Source organism: Gossypium raimondii, chromosome 5 (assembly GCF_025698545.1).
Source record: "Gossypium raimondii isolate GPD5lz chromosome 5, ASM2569854v1, whole genome shotgun sequence".
Classification (NCBI taxonomy): Eukaryota; Viridiplantae; Streptophyta; class Magnoliopsida; order Malvales; family Malvaceae; genus Gossypium; species Gossypium raimondii.
Window position 1 is genome coordinate 6,259,739 of NC_068569.1, and position 22,245 is coordinate 6,281,983.

The 22,245-nt window shown below is 31.3% G+C and overlaps 1 protein-coding gene, 1 non-coding gene and 1 pseudogene across 2 annotated transcripts; all 3 read right to left on the minus strand.

Moving 5' to 3' along the window:
- Nucleotides 1-1,341: 1,341 nt before the first annotated feature.
- On the minus strand, nucleotides 1,342-3,408 carry LOC105770029 (ferredoxin, root R-B2). Its single transcript, XM_012591057.2, has 2 exons — nucleotides 3,242-3,408; nucleotides 1,342-1,902 (listed from the first exon to the last, which is right to left on the minus strand). The coding sequence occupies exon 2, from the start codon at nucleotides 1,892-1,894 to the stop codon at nucleotides 1,442-1,444; it is 453 nt and encodes a 150-aa protein (XP_012446511.1). The 5' UTR covers nucleotides 1,895-1,902; nucleotides 3,242-3,408; the 3' UTR covers nucleotides 1,342-1,441.
- Nucleotides 3,409-4,398: 990 nt separating this feature from the next.
- Nucleotides 4,399-5,113, minus strand: LOC105771185 (ferredoxin, root R-B2-like; annotated as a pseudogene).
- A 1,675-nt stretch (nucleotides 5,114-6,788) lies between these two features.
- TRNAY-GUA (transfer RNA tyrosine (anticodon GUA)) lies at nucleotides 6,789-6,878 on the minus strand. The gene is given in 2 exon segments: nucleotides 6,789-6,824; nucleotides 6,842-6,878. It is a non-coding gene; the product is annotated as a tRNA-Tyr (tRNA).
- Between the last annotated feature and the right edge of the window lie 15,367 nt (nucleotides 6,879-22,245).

Below are 22,245 nucleotides of genomic sequence, written 5' to 3' on the forward strand. Positions count from 1 at the left end.
TAGAAAAGGGCAAGAGTTAAATTAAGTATCCAAATGTCAACTATCAATAGCCAATAGGTGTTATTTTCAAGTGTCATAATGATCAGCCTTAAGATGTTATATATTTATATAAAAAAAATAACACATTAATAATTTAATTATCTGTACATTCTCTCTCTATATTTTGTAGAAACAAATAGCATTAAACGAAAACAATGAAATCACATAACTCTACTAGAAAATCACCATCAGATTGTAAAATCTCTTGAATTGAAATTAGGGGATCCTCAAAAAGCTTCAACCCAAACTGATTATCATAAGTACATTTTGCCATTCGATCAACAGCCATATTTTGAGATCTAGGAATGTAACGGATTCTTGTCTTCCAACTCCTCTTAAAGTAAACATTGATTAAACGTAATTTAGCTAGGTTATAATACGTAAAACTTCAAGAATAGCTCGAGCTTCTATGCGAAGGTCCTTACTGACTTTCAAGGAGTACCCGCATATACATTCTATATATATTCATTTAAAATATGTTGAATTTAGTTATTATATCGTTGTTTATTTCTTAAAAAAAAACCCTTACAATTAAAGTTGAATTTCGAAAATATACAAGCGGTGGTGATAGCCCAAAAAGCCTAGAAGGAGAAAGATAACTTTTTAGGACCTTTTTGTATCATATTTAGTGAGATTGAGATAAACGAAAAGGTGATTTTATCACTCCTTCTACATCTTCTTCCTTCTTATATAAAAGTTGAGCAAAAACTTTGGTCCACATCCTCAACTTTGTCTCATACTCTTTTTCTTTTTGTTAGCTTATAATAATTTGAGGTTTTCTGCTTTTGATTATTTTTTTCTTTTAATACAAAAGAAACAGTAATCTCAAAACAAAAGATTCGATGTTGAAAACAGACTAGAAAAATAGAATGGAGACGTTCCAATCCAATCGTAAATGTCTATACAAGTTTTGCTTATTTTACTCGCCTTTCGTATAAGCCCAATATGGAAATTTGCTTTTCATTTTTCAACGGTTAGGAACTAAGGGCCTTTTAGCAACAAGCCCAAGTCCTTTTCTTTTCTCTTCAGCATCACCAGCCTCAAATAGGCCGACTAAACTTCCTCTCTGCTTTATCCCTGTATATTTCCCCCATTCTATAAACCACTGGTTCAGGATTTCTGCAAAGGTTGCCTCTAACAAATTCAGCTTGGCCGAGAAATATTTTATTTGAATGTACTCAATTTGATTGACCGAATTGAATTTTGTTTTTATTTCATTTTGGGTCCTGTAACCTGTTAATAGAGATAATATTGGCAGGTCCAGAGGTCGTCAAGTCGTCTTCAACCATGGCAATCCAGACATTCAGCACAAATTAAAAAGCTTTATATCCTCATTGGTAGCAAGTTTAGATGAGTCCATAGACAACAACTGAGACCGTAATCATTTCAGACCACAAACTACTTAGAAAAGATCGGTTTCCTTGTGGGTGTGAATTTCACAGTCTGAAGTTGGGTACGCAACACAAGTCAGCAGATAACCTTCCTCCATTTGTTTATCGTCAAGGAAAGAACCATCAGATTGATCCACAGAACCTGAAATCATCTTCCCGGCACATGTGCAGCAAGCTCCAGCTCTGCAAGAATATGGTAGCTCAACCCCTGCTTCCTCAGCTGCATCTAGAATGTACTTATCATCGGGGGCCTCAAACTCGTTCACCTCACCTTTTGTTCCTACAAGCTTAATCTTGTAAGTTGCCATTGAGGTTCTGAAATTGGAGGAACATTTCAAGCCAAAAGACTTGGAGATGCTTTTAACAGATCCAAGAGATGTTGGGGCTTTGACAATAGCACTTGAAAATCGTTCGGGAATTGCAACTTTAACAATGCAAGGGGAAGTAAGGCTCAAAGTAGTCATCTTCACTCCTGAATCCAAGTAATATTTCAGATTCTTTAACCTTACAGATGATTATATCTATATTCAGACAATTACAGTCATACAAGAGTCAACCAGGATGACCCTGCCACCAAATGACAAAGACGAAAAGATGGAAACAAAACCAGAAAAAAGCTAAACAAATGACATTAACTAAAAAAGGGTGAACTAGACCAGTCAGCTAATGTTTATACTGTCAATTTCGAGACAACGACATTAAATATAATTGCTTAATAGCAATAATGAAAATTTGTTTTTGTTTTTGTTTAGACACTGTTCTTTAGAGACTTTTAAATGCCAGAAAATTCTTAAGGACACGATCAAACTTGTACCTTGTTAATGCTATAAATGAAAAAGGAATCATATCATCCATTTCTGTATTAACAAGACAATTAATGTCTGGAGCGCTATGAGAAGAGACTAGCTAAGGGCTCCCTGCTCTTCACTCGAGGCTCCATACTTCGAACAAATTGACAAAATATTCTTAGAAATGAATTTATCTGACATGAATGTTTTATGCTGCACCTTCACAATAAGACCAAAACCAAACCAACATCGGGTGAGCTACAAGAACCAGGATGGAGAAATATTTACATTTGGGTACACGAATCATACTCATTCAATCATTCTATTCCATCACTATTCGTATAATTATTTATCTCCTTTATCAATGAAGGTTTTGGTCTCCCTTTCAACCTATTATTTCGATGCACAGTCGATTTGCTCTAGAAGAACAATCAAAAGCCAAGAGTCTTTACAACAAAGATTAAAGAAACTGAAATGCACTGAAAGCAAACCAAAGTAGGCCGTTGTTAAATGCTTAGTCTACTTATAACCCCAAAATTTTCTTCTCTCTCCATTTCAATTTAAGAAGTCAATATCAAGGGCCGCATTTTAAGAATCATCAAAAGGCAGAAAAACAATAATTAACATGAAAGACAAAACAAACTAGGAAAGTCACCAAGTTGCACTAATGACTTAACCTACAAAAATTGTTTCTTGAACTTTCCTCAGGTTTCTACCAATATCATGTCGGAAGAGCCCCTTTTACTCTCTTTGAGTTTAAAGTTTAAAACTTTTTTCCAAAATGAAAAATAGAAAACTTTCATTGGAGCCTATAAAAGGAAAGACAATGCCATACATCTATTTTACATCTTTCCAGAAAAATAGATCGCAATTCAACCAATATACCCAAACTTTAAAAAGACAAAAGAAGAAGAAGACAGAGACATCAGAAACAATACCTCAAAAGTATTGGGGGTAAATAGATCGCAAACAAAAAGATGAGAGATGTAGTCGCGAATATTAAAAAAGAGAAAGAGGGCTTACTGAGGGAATTCGGGCAGCGGAGAAAATGAGGAGGATCCAAGTTCTGACTTCTGAGTCTTAAAACCTAATAATAGTGATTATATCTATATATTGAGAAAGTTGGCGGCTTCGGCTATAGGCATGTGGGGGTTGATTTTGGCAGGCAAAGGGCTTTTCTAAATCAGCTAAAAAGGGCGCCCCTAAGTTCCAAAACCAGCCTAAACCCTAGCCCATGGTTTATTTTCAGAATTTTGAATGCAACCATTTGAAATTTTATTACGCCTAAATAAAATGGATATATAATTATGGATTCGATTCATGGAATTTTATTAACCTAAAAAATTGGTTAAAATGTTTTATACTTTTCGTAAATTTTAAATTTATTTTTATAATTTTATTTTTAAGAATTTAATCTTTCAAATTTAGTCCAACTATTAACATTTTAAAATTATTTTATTAAATTAACATCATTTTTCAGTTACATTGCTATCAAGTGAGTATTTTTTATTTCAAATTATTTCACTAACAAATTTAACAAAAATATTTAACAATGTTAACAATTAGATTTAAATTTTAAAATTGAAAAGTATAAAATTAAATTCTTAAAATAAAAGCATATAGATTAAATCTCAAAATTGTGAAGAGCATAGGACCTTTACATATTTTAACTTTAATATTTTTATTAAAGTTAACAATGTGTTAATCATATTTTAATTATGCTAACAAGTGTTGGATTTAATGGTAAGACATATTACATTTCGAATATGAGATGCAAATTCGAACCTTAGAGACAACATTCTTGAGAGAGATAACCATGAATTTTATAACATGGACCATAAAATGTATATGTAAGATAAAAAAATACTTTAATGAAAAGTTAAGAAATGATCATTTAACTATTTGATTTACCCATAACATTTATAAACGTGACAATTTAGTCTTAATTCTAAAAAAACTACCCTTCAGCATTTACAATTTAACCCAAATTCAAGTCTAACAATTTTTGCCATTGAAAAAAATGTATTTGGAAATTATCCCGTTTAATTATAAATTAGGTACTTCTTGATATGTTAACCCTAATTCTATATAATTGTAAGAAAACATTTAATTGAGGCACCCATTTTGGAGAGTTAATATACAATTGACACCAGAAGTACGTGTCAAGTCCTATACAAGCATCTGACCCAAAAAAAGTCCTACAGAAACGTTTCATATCTTCATGGTACGTACAAAAGCTCTTTGCCTGATTTCTGTGAGGAAAATAAGAACCCATATGTATATATATATGTGGGAGCAATTTGTATGTCTTCATATATCTTTAAGGACAGTATGTTTTACAAGGCAAGATGTACGTAAGGAAACTTGAGGACCCTACTCACTTCACACCATAAAGTTCACTTTCCTTGTGGGTTTGAATCTCACAATCTGAGGTCGGGTATGAAACACAAGGCAGCATATAACCCTTCTCCATTTGTTTATCGTCAAGGAAAGTACCATCGGATAGATCCACGGAACCTGAAATCATCTTTCACGCACATGTGCCGCATGCTCCAGCCCTGCAAGAATACGGCAGTCGAATCCTGCCTCCTCGGCTGCTTTTAGAATGTACTTATCGTTGGGGGCCCCAAACTCCGTCACCTCACCCTTTGGTCCTATAAGCTTAATCTTGTAGGTCGCCGTAAGGGTTCTGCAATTGGAGGAATATTTCAAGCCAAGAGATTTGGAGATGCGCTTAACAGATCCAAGAGATGATGGGGCCTTGACAATAGCGCTTGTAAATCGATCAGGGATTACAGCTTTAACAATGCAAGGGGAGGTAAGGCTCAAAGTTGACATCTTTACTCCTTTATCCAAGTAATTTTTGTCAGATTTTTTAACCTTACTGATGATATCTTTCTTTACATACGTACATGTTCAGATAATTGCAGTCAAGCAAGATGACCCTGCTACCAAAGGACAAAGCCAAATCATTCATTTCTTTATTAACAACGAGAAGAGACTAGCTAAGGGGCTCCCTGCTCTTCACTCGAGGCTCCATACTTTGAACAAATCAAAAAAGTGTTCTTAGAAAATAATTTACATGACAAGAAAGTTTGAAGGTGTACCTTCACAATCAGACCAAACCAAACCATTAATCCCGACACATATGGGGTCAGCTACAAGAACCAAGACAGAGCAATATTTATATTGGGTACACGCATCATACTCATCCTTCGCTTATCCATCCTTCTAACAGGACAGAACAATGGAAAGCCAAGAGCCTTTTACAACAAAGATTAAATAAACTGAAGTGCACTGAAAGCAAACCAAAGTAGGGCGGTTATTAAAAGCTTGGTCTTCTTATAACCCAGTTAGTTTTCTCTATCTCAAAAGGCACACAAGCAAGAATTAACATGGAAGAGAAGAGTAAAAACTAAGAAAGTCTCCAAGATGCACTAATGACTTCACCTACAAAAATTGTTATTTCATCATTTCTCAGTTTTCTATCAATAACATGTCGAGAAAACCCCTTTTATCCACTTTGAGTTTCATCTTTCAAACTTCTCCAAAATAAAAAATAGAAAATTTTCATTGTAGCCAACAAAAAAGAAAAACAATACCATATCTCTATTTTATATTTCTCTAAAAAACAGAGCACAATTCAACCGAGAAAACCCATACTTGGAAAAGACAAAGACCCGGATACCAAAGGCAGGGGAGAGATAAAGAGAGAGAGAGTCATATTTAAAACCATATCTATATATCTATATGTATTGAGAAAGTTGGCGGCTTTGGCTCTTGGAGTTGCCTTTCGGCCTTTGTCTTGTATTAATCAGCTAAAAAAGGGCGCCTCCAGGTTCCAAAACCAGCCTAAACCCCCTAGCCCATGGTTTTTTTCCTTCATTTCTGAATGCAACCATTTGAAGTTCTTTCTTGAGAGTACCATTTGAAATTTTGTTAGGTCAGAAGAAAGTTATCATATAATTACGGGTTCGATTAAGCATTTATTTTCATAAAATTCTTATTAAAGTTAATTATATTTTAATTTTATAAATTTTATATTTATATTTTTTTCGTAAGAGAGCAGAAACCGAAACAATTAAATTACTGTATGAATGTTCGAAATGCGGCAAGTTCAATCCTTTTGCATGTCAGGTAATAGCTCCTCAGGTGGTTGTTGAAGTACTTGCAAATCAATATCTTGCTCCATGGCCATTTTAGCCAACCATGTTTTTATTCTTTAAAAGGTACTATGTTTTCAAGTTTGATACTACTAGCTACAAGTTGAAAAATAATACCATAAAAAAATAGTAAAAAGACTTTTATAATCTTTCTCAAATTTGATATTAAATAAATTTATCTCTCTAAAAAAATAATTTAATCTATCTATACTGAAATTAAGCATGTAAAAAAACTAATCCCAACATTAATATTTTCTGTTAATTTTGCATAATTTTAATTCATATAATAATAATTTTTCTTATCTCACATTTTAAAATTAATAGGAATTACATTACTTTAAATTCTTTTAAGAGGGATTAATTTGAATGGGATTGAGGAGGTCTAAAGGAAAAATTAATTAAAAATTTCCGACCTGCCGGATTCGAACCAGCGACCTAAGGATTCCTATGAGTTAAACCACTACAGTCCTCCGCTCTACCAACTGAGCTAAGGTCGGTTTGATTAAAATATAGCAAATAACAATATATGGACAATATTACGTATACTGATTTTTGAAAGTTAAATATATTGATCTATTATTAATTGAGAAGTTAATGCTTGTTATAACGCATTTCAATAATCATAAACTGAATTAAAAAAGGTTAGAGAAGAATTCGATACCATGACATCAACCAAAGATAAAGTGGTCTAAATGCGACTTTGCCAGACTGCCACCATGACTTGTTGCTCTAAACAAAAATAAATTACAGTGCAGGAAAAATGGTTAGGCCAGATGCATGACTGATTTATGCTATATCTGCTAGGGGTGAGCAAAACTCGATTCGACTCGAAAAAATCGAAAAAAAATTCGAACTTCGAGTTAAACGAATCGAGTTATTCGAATCAACTCGAATTTTTTTCGAATTTCGAGTTCGAATCGAGTTGAGTTTTCGAATTCGAATATCAAACTATAATATTTTACATTTTTACCCTAAACTCCCAAACCTTTTTATTTTTCCCTCAAAACTTTTACTCCTTCCCACTTCCCCAAAACTTTTACTCTCCTCCCCTCCCAACCCCCCAAGCTACCCAAAATCCATTTCCCACCAAAATTTTACTCTTCCATTTGCTTTTTCTCAAAATTTTACTCCCAAAAACCCTTAAAACCTTTTATTTTCCCTCAAAATTTTTACTCCCTCCCACTTTTCCCCTAAAACTTTTATTCTCTTCTCATCTCACCTCCCATCTACCCCAAACCCTCCCACCTCTATTTTTTTTTTAATATTTTCCTTCCAAAATTTTACTCCCCTATTTACTTTTTCTCAAACTTTTATTCCCCCAAATTTTTTATTTTCCCCTTAAACTTTTACTTCTCACCCTGTACTCTCAAAGAAAAAATCAAAATTATCCAAAAAAAAACCACTAAGCATAAATAGTAATAATTTTATTTATTTCTACTATTTATATTATTAAATTAAATTTCACATTTTATATTATTTATATTATTGAATTGTTTAGTCATATTGAATCTTTATATTAAAATTGAATTATTAATTATGCCATAAAATATTCATGTTAAAATTTTATATTGGTATCAATTTCACATTTTATTTTTAAAATAACTTTTATTAAAAAGTCATATTTTTACATTTAATATATTTTAATTTCAAAATAGATCGTGACAAGAATCTGAAGATAATTGAAACAACTAAGCAAGTAAAGAAGCTAACCAGTATATAAAAAATTAATAAATAAATTATAAGGTGATGAAAGTTAATAAAAAATTTGATTAAGGTGGTCAAATTTTATTACGATGGGTGATAATGGTTACAAGGACCCAAAATTTTTTCTTAAAATTTAACTCGAACAAATATATTCGATTCGAATTCCATCTCACTCGACTCGATTCGAGAAAACTTAAAATAAAGTTAGGATGATAAAACGAGATTCGAAAACTCGATTAACTCGAAAATTTTCAATTCGATTCGATCGAATGCTCACCCCTAATTCCTGCTAGTTGTTTTGTGTGTCTAAATTTCTTTTACAGTGTCCTCAAATTTGAAAGAAATGTAAGAACACTCTAAACTTAAAATCTATGTAGACTGAACTTTTAGTTCCAATAATCGGAGATCATACCTTGATAACCTCAAATATCAAGGGGAAAAACAACAGTTAAAGAATCCATTTTGGACAGTATGTCACTGTCAAGTCCTATACAAACATGCCAAATCTACCTACAAGATCTAACAAGAACCATATGTAGGAGCTAAGTGTATATAATCATATTCCTTCATTTCTTTTTCAATTATATCATGTATGGAAGGAAAAATACTTATTCGGATTTTAACTTAATGCAACATTAGGATTAAGTAAAATTTGATTCGATTAGAAAAAAAATGAAATTTTGAGTTAATTGAATTAAGTTATTCGAGTCAACTCGAATAAATAATTTGAGTTTTGAGTTCGAGTCGAGTTAAATTTTACAATTCGAATAACTCGAATAATTCGAATAACAGTGTAACACCCCTTACCCGTATCCAACACCGGAATAAGGTACGAGGCATTACCAAAACACATACACTTGTAAACGTATTTAACCGAGTTATAAAATTTCATCTAAATAAAAACTTTCAAAATAATTAACATGTTTCTATAACTTTTCACAATATATCCTCAAAATATTATAATCATAATAATTAGGGCCTACGAGACCCGGTACATACTCATACAATTCAATGCTTCATTTCCATTTCATTTAATTGGCAATTTCTCATGCTCACAATTTAGATCATATCACTAGCAATTTCCATTTAATTCACGTACAATTCAATGTCACTAAGTTTAACACTAATACGTATTTACCATTTAACTCAACGCTTATCGATTATATCATTCAATAACACATTTATGAAATTCTTAATTTTGCAATGAAAATATCACTTTAGCTTAAATAACAACATCATCCTGGTATAAATACACTACCACTTATTCATTTACTTTAATTCATTTGAGCCCATTTGTCACTTACCATCCTTAATCAAATTAGGGAACGGTTACGGAAAATTGAGTACTTCACTTTCACTTTGACATATGACCTCTTATCACTTGTCCTTGATCGATAAGTGTAGCTAGGCTACCACTTATCACTTTGTTACTTGATCGATAAGTGTAGTGAAGCTACCACTTATCACTTTATCACTTGATCAGATAAGTGTAACCACTTATCACTTTGTTTCTTGATCAGATAAGTGTAGCCACTTATCACTTTGTCTCTTGATCAGATAAGTGTAGCCACTTATCACTTTGTTTCTTGATCAGATAAGTGTAGCCACTTATCACTTTGTTTCTTGATCAGATAAGTGTAGCCACTTATCACTTTGTCTCTTGATCAGATAAGTGTAGCTAAAGCTATTACTTATCACTTTGTCTCTTGATCAGATAAGTATAGCCGAAGCTATCACTTATCACTTTTCACTTGTCACTTGATCAGATAAGTGTAGCCGAAGCTATCACTTATCACTTTCCACTTTCCACTTAATTTGATCATTTATTCGATTTTCACATTTTTATTTTATTCTCATTTCAACAATAAATACATTTCATCATACATTGTATAATTCATGAAATTAACATTTAATCATTAAATTTCAGCCATATGAACTTACTATTTCATTATCTTCCACACTTGTTTCCTATGCACATTACACAAGATATAAACATATCATTCAACCATAGTTGCAAGCTAGTGTATTGAAACATAACTCTTTTTGGAACTAATCACATGATAAACCATTCATGACATTATTTCATGCCAAATCATATACCGAATATACCATACACACATGCTATGAAACTTTATTTTCACACATGAGCTTAAACCATGTCCAATAATGCACAAATTTAAGCATCATTTCTATTTCATCATCTATCAATTATAATCAAACATATGACCAATTATACACAAATCATTCATATATTTCTCAATTTTCCTCCTCCTCCTCTCCATTCCACATCCTTAATGTGTATAACACTTAAACAACATTAACCATAATTTCAATATTCACTAACATGTATATTCAAAGCTGTTTATCCGAGTCAGAGTCACTAAATTATTTTTATCCGGAGCTACAGAGCTCCAAATTAAGATCCGTTAATTTTCCCTGAAACTAGACTCACATATCTTCATACCATAAAATTTTCATAATTTTTGGTTCAGCCAAATAGTACAGTTTATTCTTTAAAGTTTCCCCTGTTTCGCTGTCTGACAGTTCCGACCACTCTTCACTAAAAATTAATTATCTCATTGTACAGAATTCGGATGATGTTTTAGCTTATTTCTTCTAAAAATAGACTCATTAAGGATTCTAACCATATAAAATATAACTCATAATCATTTTTTTTACAATTTTTAATGATTTTCCAAACTCAGAACAGGGGAACCCGAATTCATTCTGACCTTGTCTCACAAAATCTATTATATCTCATGATTTACAATTCCATTGCTTACATCATTTCTTTTATAAGAAACTAGACTCAATAAGCTTTAGTTTCATATTTTATTCATCCTCTAATTCAATCTCTACAATTTTTTGGTGATTTTTCAAAGTTACACTACTGCTGCTGTCTAAAACTGCTTTAGTGCAAAATGTTGATTTCCATTTTGCCCCAAATTTCACAGTTTATACAATTCGGTCCTTTCTCAATTAACCCCTCAATTAATCTAATTTTCTCAATTATTACTTTACTAGGCATTATAAGTTGTTACACAACTATTGAAATTCAGAATTTCCACATATAACTCTATCTTCAAACTCTTTTACTATTAGGTCCCAAACATTCACTTTCTATTCAATTCTTTCAATAAAATCAGCATATGAACAATTTAAAGCTCTAATTTCATGATAAATCATCATATACTTCCAGCACATATTCATATCAACTTTCAACTTCTTTCATAAAATCAAAAACTAATGAATTTAACAAGTGGGCCTAGTTGTAAAAGTCATAAAAATACAAAAATTTCAAGAAATAGTCAAGAATTGAACTTACTTGTAATAAAAATATGAAGAACCAGCTTGAAGAAGCCCTTCCATGGTGTTTTAGCTGATGAGAATTCAGAAAAAATGAAGAGAAATCTAGATAATTCCACTTTGGTCCTAACTTTATTAAGCAAATTTTGCAATATTCCAATTTTACCCTTAATTCTCTTTACTTTCTGCTGATTTCATGCCCCTGCCGTCCAGCCCAAATAGGCCTTGGGTCTATTTACCTTTTAAGCCCTCTTCCTTTTATCATTTAAGCTATTTAATCATTTCCCAAAATTTTGCATTTGTTACAATTTAGTCCTTTTTGTTCAATTAATTATCGGAACTTTAAAATTTCTTAACGAAACTTTAATACTAACTTTTTAACACTCCATAAATATTTATAAAAATATTTATGGCTCAGTTTAAAATCCCCGAGGTCTTGATACCTCATTTCGATTCTAATTATTTTAATATTTATTTCTAGTGCACTATTCACTATTTCAAAAATTTTCCTAACTTCATATTTAACTTATACTTACTAAATTAATAATATTTTCTATCCATTTGTCGAATTTAGTGATCTCGAATCACCGTTCCGACACCTCTGAAAATTCAAGCCATTACATTTTTTTTTCGTCGGATTTGTGGTCCCGAAACCACTGTTCCGACTAGGCCTAAAATCGGGCTATTACAAACAGATTGATGTAAATACCTTAATCCGTTACAATTTCTAAAATGAGCATATTGGTCTCCCTCTCAATAAAAAATACAAAATAATCAAAATAATTATAAAATTTTCAAATTTTATATTCTTAATTTTTTTAAAGAATTCTAAAGAATATATAAAGAAAGTTAAAATTTTAAAATTTTCTAAATTTTAGGACCTGCGTAAGTTAATTAATGATTCAAATTTATCATATTAAGGTATTGTATTTTTTATTATTATTTTGCTTTGAAAAAGTTTTCAAATATACGTGGTTTCAAATTTATTTACTCTAACATGGAATTAGTTATATTATAACAAGATTTTAATTTTGACATGTTTAATTTTTAATTTAACTCAAATAATTTCACTCGATTCGATTCAACTCGAATTTCATTTCACTTGACTCAATTCGAAAAAAATTCAAATTAAGTTAGAATAATAAAATAAGACTCGTCAACTTGATTAACTCGAAATTTTTCACTCGATTCGATCAAACACTCATTCTTACATAATATGAAAGAAAAATATTTATCCGATTTCCCACAACATCTAAAATATTAATTAAAAGGGCCTATGTGTGATACATAATTGCTGGACTGGTAAAATGTATTTATTTGCAAACCCAATCCGAATGTACACCTCTCAAAAGTTGTACGACATCTAAATGACGATAAACAACTGTGCAAGCCATAGCAATGCTTAGACTAGAAAGAGGAAAATATAGACCAGCAGGGAGAACTTATGACAATGTGTAAAGCATACTTTCCAACAAGCTTGTTTAATACTCTTCCCAGCAAGTTCTTACGAAGAAGTTGAAGTTCCATTCATCTTTTTTTACATAAGATTTCAGATATCAATTTTATATTCAAAATTAGAAAGTTTATCGATGTTTGACTTTCTAGTTAGATTTTCAATATTGACTTCATAAATAACACTCAAGATTTCACGTCACTTTAAGATCAAGGTTCATTTCTTCAAGTGAATCCAAAGTAGAAGGTTCATTGAGTTTTAGTCAAAATCCAAAAGGTCCAACAATGTACAGTTCTATAATTTCTTAACACATAAGGAGGTCTCAGCTATGAACAATTAGTATTTACTGTTCAAGACGCAAAAGGAGCAAATCAAGAACTACATTCATCTTTCACCTTTGCTACCCTATGTGAACAATGCTGATTAAATCATGCACCAAACTTGAAAAGAGAAAGAGAGATTAGCAGCTGGACATCACCACCTTGAGGTTAGTTCAAAAGGGTAAAAGGTCCAAATTGTCAGCAAAATAAAAATGACAAAACCATGGCTTCTGCATTTTGCAAGCACTTTGAACAAGCTCCTAGCTATTTTCGATGGATATCCTTAGGGAAACAATTTAGCTTGCAAACCAACCTATGGAGACTTTGAGGAATCCTGTGGCTAAGTAAAGACATGAAGGCTAACTTTGACTTCTTGAATGAATACAAATATGGGTTGACATACAGGTTCAACTCAAGAATCAAGATCACTATCTGAATCGGAAATCGATTTTTTTTTTCTAGCCTTTTTTACAATCATATGCTGTAGGTATAAGGTTTATAAATTTATTAGGATAGAGCATGTTGAAAGGACACAATTTGATTATGACGTATTCACTTTTCCGCTTTATGGAACAGATTTATTATTTTTGAGCAAGGTGAAACCTCTATAAAGAAACTTTTGTTACAGTATCAATGTAAAATTTATGTAAATATTAGTTTCAAACAAAGTAAGATTCTAATTTCATGCATTCTAATAATTCCATAATCCGACATTTGATTCAATATTATAGTCTATTCAGGGCTGTTACAAGCTCGACCTGCCAAATTTTTACTATAATCAGTTAATCACTAGTATAAATAAAAACACAAACAGAAAAACAAATAGACAACAAATTTGCAAAAGCAAGGTATGCTTGTCGAGACCCACACAACACTATGCATCGTGAAAATGAGTAGAGATGTTTAAACAGTCGGATTCAATTAATACTCAAATTGAATAGATATTAATCGAATTAAATGAAATCATAAAAATTTTAACTGTTAATTAAGCCGAAATTTTTTTTGACCAAAATAATTTCGGTTAATTTGAGCCGTAAACCGAATTAACCGAATTTTTTACATTTTTTTGTTTTGTTCAAATAAGTTTGAAATAAGAAAAAATATCATTTCAATATTATTTTTCTTTGCTTTTAATTCAAATAAGAAAGCAAAAATAACTCAATAGCAACACTAATTTTGAGTTTGACTTTAAGGCTTCTTTCTTTTGCTCTTTTTATTTTTAGTTTAAAATATAAAATATATTATGATTTTAATCTCATTATAATAATTTGTATAAGTTCAATCCGTTTTAAGCGCATTCTTTAATTTTTATATTTTGAGCTTATATAATATATCAGACCTATCTAATATATTGGGTCTATAATATTTTATTATTAATAATTTTGGTTAATCGATTAATTCGATTAATTATCTAGTTTCAATTTAATTAATCGTTGATCAAAATTTTAAAAAAATCTTAACCGATCCCCAACCAAATTAAATTTAACGGTTGACTAATTAATTGAAATAATTTGGTTCGTCAATTAATTCGGTTAAAACCAAATTATGCGCACCCCTAACTAAGCAAAGATATGCACAACATAAATAACACTTATAGTAGCCAAAAATAAAAGTGTAACTATAGAGAGTAAACCTTATTATACGCAACCTGGTAAACCGAGTCATTCCACCAAACATCTAAAGTACATGAACCTTTTAATAATGTGAATCAAGCAAATACACGTAGATAAAATAACTCATAAAAAGTGACGTGTTAGCTCCAACCCGAAGACGCCAATTGTCCATAAGAATTATGTCCGCCTCTATAATTAAGATTTAGGTTCATGTCTCCATAAAAAATGTGACCGCTTATCTACCGGAAACCATAGTAAAAACATGAGTTCTTCTTTCTCAACAAAGAACCTTTACTTCAATCTTTATGATCTTTGATAGTTCTTATGGCTTTCAAGAAATTCCATGCTATTTGCATGCACGCAAGACAACAAGGTCAGTCAAGCTAGCTTACCTTTCTTATGAAACTCCACCTAGCTCAAGGACACCAACAATATATAGGATAACTAGATTGAATCTTGCATTCACTACAATGGTGATTTAAGATAGGTACAACCATTCTTTCACTGATCCAAACGAAAAACACTTTCAGTCAAATCTCTGCCTTTAACTCACTACCATTTTCCTAGATTCAGTTATCTTTCCACTCTATTCTTTTTGATTAATTAAACAGTTTCAGAGTCAACTAAATTGCCTGATGATGATGGTATTATAACTATGTATTTAATCAATTCTTTGATAGTACAAAACAATGGAAACTAATCATGTCTTCGAAAGCTCAAACCCGTTAAAAGGAAAGACAAAACTTGTCTTATGTCCGATGAATGCCCTGAAAGAAAGAAACTACTAGTTTTATTTGCTTTCTTCAATTGATCCAATATAAAATGGAATTGTCAAATTGGGATAAACTGTCCTTATTGCATATTAATATCAGGATTCCAAACCCTATAGAAGATATTTCATCATGTCAATTTAACTACGAAACCAAGGAGTAATTTCTTCCCATTCCATTTAGAACCTGTTTTTTTAGATCGGTAGTAACAGAAATAGGAATTCGGTTCATATCATGTAAAAAATCCAATTATGTGAGGAAATACGCATGCTCAACGCTGCATAAATTAAGTTCAGGAAACAATGTCCCCACCTGGTTGTTCGAACTAAAACGATATTAGCGCACAGGACTGCTCTATACAGAGTCAAGTATGGTGCTTTAGTGCCATATGGTATATCTATCTGGACCATTATAAACATGCCATGCTTGGCACAATAGACTTTGGTGCCATATGGTATAGCTATCTTCACCATTATAACCCTGCCATATTTGGCACAAAAGACAGATTCACAGACAGCAAAAGTTACCTAATAGACACATGATATAATTCATGAAAAATTTGCCTAATAAACATGCCATACTTGGCACAAAAGACAGATACAAATACTTGGAGAAGATATTTGATATTAAGACTTTTTATCATCAGCTCCTTTACAAGGACGAAGTTTCAATGCCAAAAACAATTGCCTTTTTTAACTTTAAAGATAGACACAGACAGGAATAGCTGGTTTCAAACGCCCTATATATATGATGTTGTGCTACACTTGTATCATCAAAGTTCCACTACTTTGGCATTACAATGGCCATTTTCTTCCTATCGTACTGATACTAGTTCCTCAAGTCAGTAACAAAATGATAGAGGGTAGGTATTATGCAATCCCAAGAAATTGCAATGCTTTGCTCCTAGCAATGGCCTCGCATATCGGATCAGTGATTTACCAGATAAACTTACCAGTCCAATCACACCATGGTGAGCAATGAGTGTAACTGATGAAGGTGATGTTTATGTCATTGGGGAGATGAGTCCATCGTTACAGTTTCCAATGGTCTCAGGATTGCCTGATGCTGGAAAGGACTAGGAAAAAGAGGAGAAAAACATGGATGAGGGATAAATTTCCTTCGCAATCCTACTAGTTGTGTTCGCTTCCTCTCTCTATAAAGACTGAAAATGTCCACATAGGTTACCATGCCACCATGAAATTGCTTACTGATTGGATTGATCAACTGTGAGTACAGTGTCACTATGAAATTGTCCATTCTCTTGTAGTTTTTCATGTCCTCGATTAAATACAAACTAAGAAGCTATGCGTTCTATCAGCAAAATAAATTCTACAATAAACAAACATTTATCTGTAAATTAGCAAGAAATTCAGATAAATTAGTCAGAAAAGAGAGAGAGAAAATTATGTTAACAAAGGAAGTCATCAAATACACAGAACCATTTAGCAAAGTACATTCAAATATTTCTCATTTTGTAAAACAGGGTAAAATTATGGTAAGCAAAAAAGAGAAAGGAAAATAAAAGCAAGTAGATTTTTTAAATTTGTTTGATAAATATTTTTCTTTATGCTTATTGATGTTTTTATCACGTCAGATTTCAGCCATTAAGCAAGACGCTAAGCTTTTCCTACTTGTTCATGATTGAGGCAGTCCATGTGGATTTAACATGGAAGCTTAATTTCACTCAAAGTCCAACAAATCAAGCAACGTAATGTTCCATAGTCACATCAAGATATGTGAAAAAGTAAATTTTTATCAAAACTAAACTCATCTGAGAACCCAAAACGAGCAAATCTAAGAACAGCATTCATATTTCACCTTTGCTACAAAATTTGAACAATGCCGACCAAAGGGTAAAAGGTCCAAATTGTCAGCAAAATAAAAAATGGAAAAATACTTATTTAAATGGACAATTTTGCTTTCAAATCACCTATGGAGACTTTGAGGAATTCTGTGGCCAAGTAAAGATAAAGGCTAAATGTAATTTCTTGAATTTGACCAAATACGGATTATCATTCAAATTCAAGAATCAAAATCATTGATCTGAAATGGTAATTGATTTATTTATTTTTCCTTAGCTTTTTGTCTACAATTCTGTGTTGTAGGTATAAAGGTTTATAAATATAATTGAAGAGCATGTACAAAGACAAAAATTGATGGAGAAAAGGTGGATTTCACTCTTCCACATTACGGATTACACTATAAAATTTGTGCACCAAATGTTTAAGAGTATCGGTTTCAAACGAAGGTTTACTTTCTAGCATTCTAATAATTTCATAGTCCAAAATGATTCGCCAATATAGTAATGAAAGTGTTATTACAAATGGTAAATTTGATAGTACATAAACCGGTTATATCACCAATCAATTCACTAATTACTTAAAGCATGTGAATTTTTTTATTATGTAAATTAAACAAGTACACGTGGATTGAATAATTTATGGAAAGTGACATGTTGATCTTAATCTAGAGATGCTAATTGTCGATAAACGTTACGACTGATTCTATAAAAGAAATTTAGGCTAACGTGGCCGCTTATTTACCGAAAACCGTACTACAGTAGTACGAGTTCTCTATCTTGACAAACAGCCTCTACTTCAACCCTTATGATGATAACTCTTCAAGCTTTCAATAATTTCCGTGCGCATAAGAGATCAATCAAATAAGGGGTCTACCATAGGCAAACAAGAAATAGTGCTATGATTAAGTATTATACTTGATCCAATAAGGTCAGTCAAGCAAACTTATTTTCTTATGAAACTCCGCCTCTCTTACTAAAGTATACCAACAACATACTAGAGAATTAGACTGAATCTTGCTTTCACTACAATGGTGCCTCAAGATAGCCATAACCATTCTCCTTCTCTGATCTAACTTCTCTTTCAAAGAAGAAAAATACATTACACTCAAATCTCTGCATTTAACTCACCATTAGTTTTTTAGCATCGGTTGTTTTTAGCTATATGATATTTGTTCAAGCCTAATTTGATTCAATATATGAATTTAAAATTTTATTCAAGTATACTCATATTTGTATATGGCCGGTAAAGATCAACTCATATTATTATTATTTTTAAAATATAATTATTTTTATTTAATATTTAATAATTATATATATCTTTTATTACTATTATATATTTTTCTTTTATTAAAATTTTAAATATAAAAAATTAATATATCTTTAAATATTTAAATTCTAGTGTTTTTTTTAGTTTTTCATAGGATATAAATTATATAGTATATAAAATAAATGAAAAATAATATATCATAGACATGAAAATGTGGTGAGCTTGCTTGACGATATTTTAAATGGTTTTTTTGTCTAAATCCATTTTTAATCCTTCTTTTTTAACTATTTCAAATTTCAAGTAAACTTTCGAGTTTTAATGACTTTTAGCCCTTAAACAAATCTAGATAAACTCAAATAAAAAAAATTCAAATAATGTGAAGTGAAATTAGCACATAGAAATGTTCACGATAACTCAAGTTGGTTTATACCAGCTATTTGTCATATATTTTTATGTCATGCTTAAATATTTTAACTATGTCTAGTAAAAAAGTATATAATTAAATGTGATAGCAATGCCTATATTTTGAATATAGTTTGTATATATGATTTTCGTGTCATATGGCAAAGTTTATAGTGGTCCAGATAGACATATCATATGGCACCAAACGCATACATACATTCCATACTAAGGGTGAGTTTGGATGGGCGGTACGTTTACTTGCGGTTAGTGTAAAAACAGCGGTGGTGGTGAGATTAGATACTGTAGCGATATTGTAGCGTGAGACAAAAAATAAGCTAAACGCACCGCACCGCACCGCACCCAATCGCCCATCCAAACCCACCTTAAGAATATTCAATTCTACCACTATCACAAACATGCCATATGTGGCATAAAATATAGGCATGCAATAAAAGTTGCCTAATAGATGCATCTTACCATCCATGGTTGTCCTTATCTTTAGAGTAGAAAAATGGAGTTTTTTTGGTAATAATATATGTATTGTACGTATGATTTCTTTCCATGTAAGGATGCACATTGTGTTCTTGTGAGAATAAAATATTTGGAAATAAATCTGGCATACTTGGCACAAAAGGACATACAGCAAATGTTGCCTAATAGACGCACCTACCATTCATGGTTGTCTCTATCTTTTTGGTAAAAAATGCAACCTTTTTGCCTAATAGGCCACTCAAATTTTTAGAAAATTGTAATTAGGCCCCGTAAAATTTTTGAAAAATTCTTACTATTATTTTTTTTTTTGAAAAATTTCATTAAACTCTCTTAAAATTTTTTAAAATTTTCATTATTCTCATTAAAAATTATAATTAGACCCTTAATTTTATTTTTGAATATTTTACAAGAGCTCACAAAATTTAATCCCTAAGATCCGTCACTGCCTATAAATATGATGTTTTGCAACTCTCAGTGTACCAAAGCCCATTCCTTTGACATGACAATGCCATTTTCTTCCTGTCATACTAAGACTAGTTCTTCAAGTCAACAAAATGATTGAGTGCATGTGTTGTGGAACCCTAAATAGTGCATTGCTCCAAGCAATGACATCATATATCGGATCAGTGATTTACCAGATGTACTTATCATTCCAATCTCTTTCATGATGGCTATGATGAAGTCAGTGGCGGCGATGTTTGCATCATCAGGGAAATGAGTCCATTGTTAGAATTTCCAATAATCTCATAATTACCTGATGCTGGAAAAGAAGGTCAAGGAAATGGAGAAAGTCGCGGAAGAGGTGAATGCCTTTTCTTCTTTTTCTATATCTATTTCAAGCCTTCTTCAACAGAGCCTAAAACTTGCCGCAGAAGTTACAGTACCACCATGAAATTGATTCCTGATTGGATTGATCAACTATCAGTATAGCTTCTCCTTAAAATTTTAACTTCTGGCTTTAACGTTGTATCATCCATTCCTTAAAAATCTAACTGTTAATTGTTGGGAATGAGGTTAAGATGGTATATTTATTCAATGTAACTCAAAAGTACTGTAACCAAGCAAAGAAGCTTGGGCTAAACCAACCTACGTTGAACATATTAAGACTTTATTGATATTTGACATATCAAGGTCTATCTTATTGTCTTGTTACCATTTTGTTTAAGAACCTGAAAAATACAGTTCAAAACTTGTAGATCATAATGATATGCCGATAAGAAGATTCATACTATGCTAACTTGTTAAAAATGCTATCCAAAAGGTTGACCCAACAACAAGTAATTAAATAGGTGTAATCACATATGACAAAGTGAACAAGTTAAACTTGATCCAGAAAAGGAGAAAGAGGTCTTCTGATCAGGTTCCTTGATGTCAAATTGCTCAATTCCTTTCCATCTTATCCAACAAAGTAAAATATACAAGCACAATGCTCTTTGTATAATAATAGCACATTACAATTGGCACTAGACAAGAAATTTCTTTTTCCCAAAAATAAGGAAACAACGATGTTTATCAATGTAAAGACGAATCAAATATAATATATGTAACTAGATGGTCAGAATTCATATGTTAAGATACTTTTTCTTTCAGGGTTTTGAGTTATGGCAAAAGAAGGAAGCCCATGCACCAAGTAATCAAGTTTCTGCAGTATCAGAGATGGCAATAATCCCATTGTCCAACATTTGATTCAACAATATAGTCTATTTAGAGCAGTTTAAATAAAAAAACTAAAATGTGAGAACAAATAGACAACCAAGCCTGGCAGAGCATGGGTAATCTCGTCAAGACCCACGAAACAAAATGCATCATGGCAATGAGCCCTAGGCAAAGATAAGCATTGCCCAAATAACACCTATAGTTTGCCAGTATAATACTAAAAATGTAATTACAAAGAGCAAACTTGTTCACCCAATCAGTTCACCAATTACCTAAAGTGTGAACCTTTTTACTATGTAAACTAAGCAAGTATACATGGGGGTGTGTAAAAAAATTTTAAACCGAAGTTAACCGATTCGAAAAATCAAAATTTTCTCGGTGTAATTGGTTTTTATTTTTCGATTTATTTGATTTATTCGGTTGATTTTTTATTTTGACATTTTAAACCGAATAAACCAATTAAAACCATAACCCATGATTCATTTGTATACCCAACCCTAAATTTAAACTTTAAATCCAAATACCTGTTAAAAATTAAGAATTTTAAAGATCAAACCCATTAAAATTTAAAACCAGTACTCATTAATATTTAAAACCCGAATTGGTAATTTAATTTTTTACAATATTCATTTTGGTTTTGATAATTTAATATATAAAAAATCCAAAATTATACATACTCGTTAAGAATAGTAGAAGACATGAAAATTGTATATATAGCATGTAAAAAACAAATATTTTTGAGTTCATTAAAATTTGTTTGATTTAATTTTGAATAATTTTATAATAAATTTGAAATAAAAAATTAAAACTAATACGGTATACTAAATTGAAGAACGAATATAATTATCTAAAAAAATTAAAGGAAAAAAATTATAAGTACCTCAATTATGTTATGAATATTTTATTATTAAGTAAATGTCCATCAAGATCAAGATAAGTTTGATGAAATTTAGAACTCTAATTTAATTAGAAGTAGAGTTTATTTCCTTTCTACTTCTTATATCTTGCCCTCCCAATTTCTATGTTATTTTACTTTCTTTGATATTTATTTCATAATAAATTAGAATTGTTTTCCAACTC

Excerpts from the sequence above, each read along its gene's own strand:
- LOC105770029 (XM_012591057.2), bottom strand. The coding sequence starts at position 1,894 with ATGACTACTTTGAGCCTTACTTCCCCTTGCATTGTTAAAGTTGCAATT.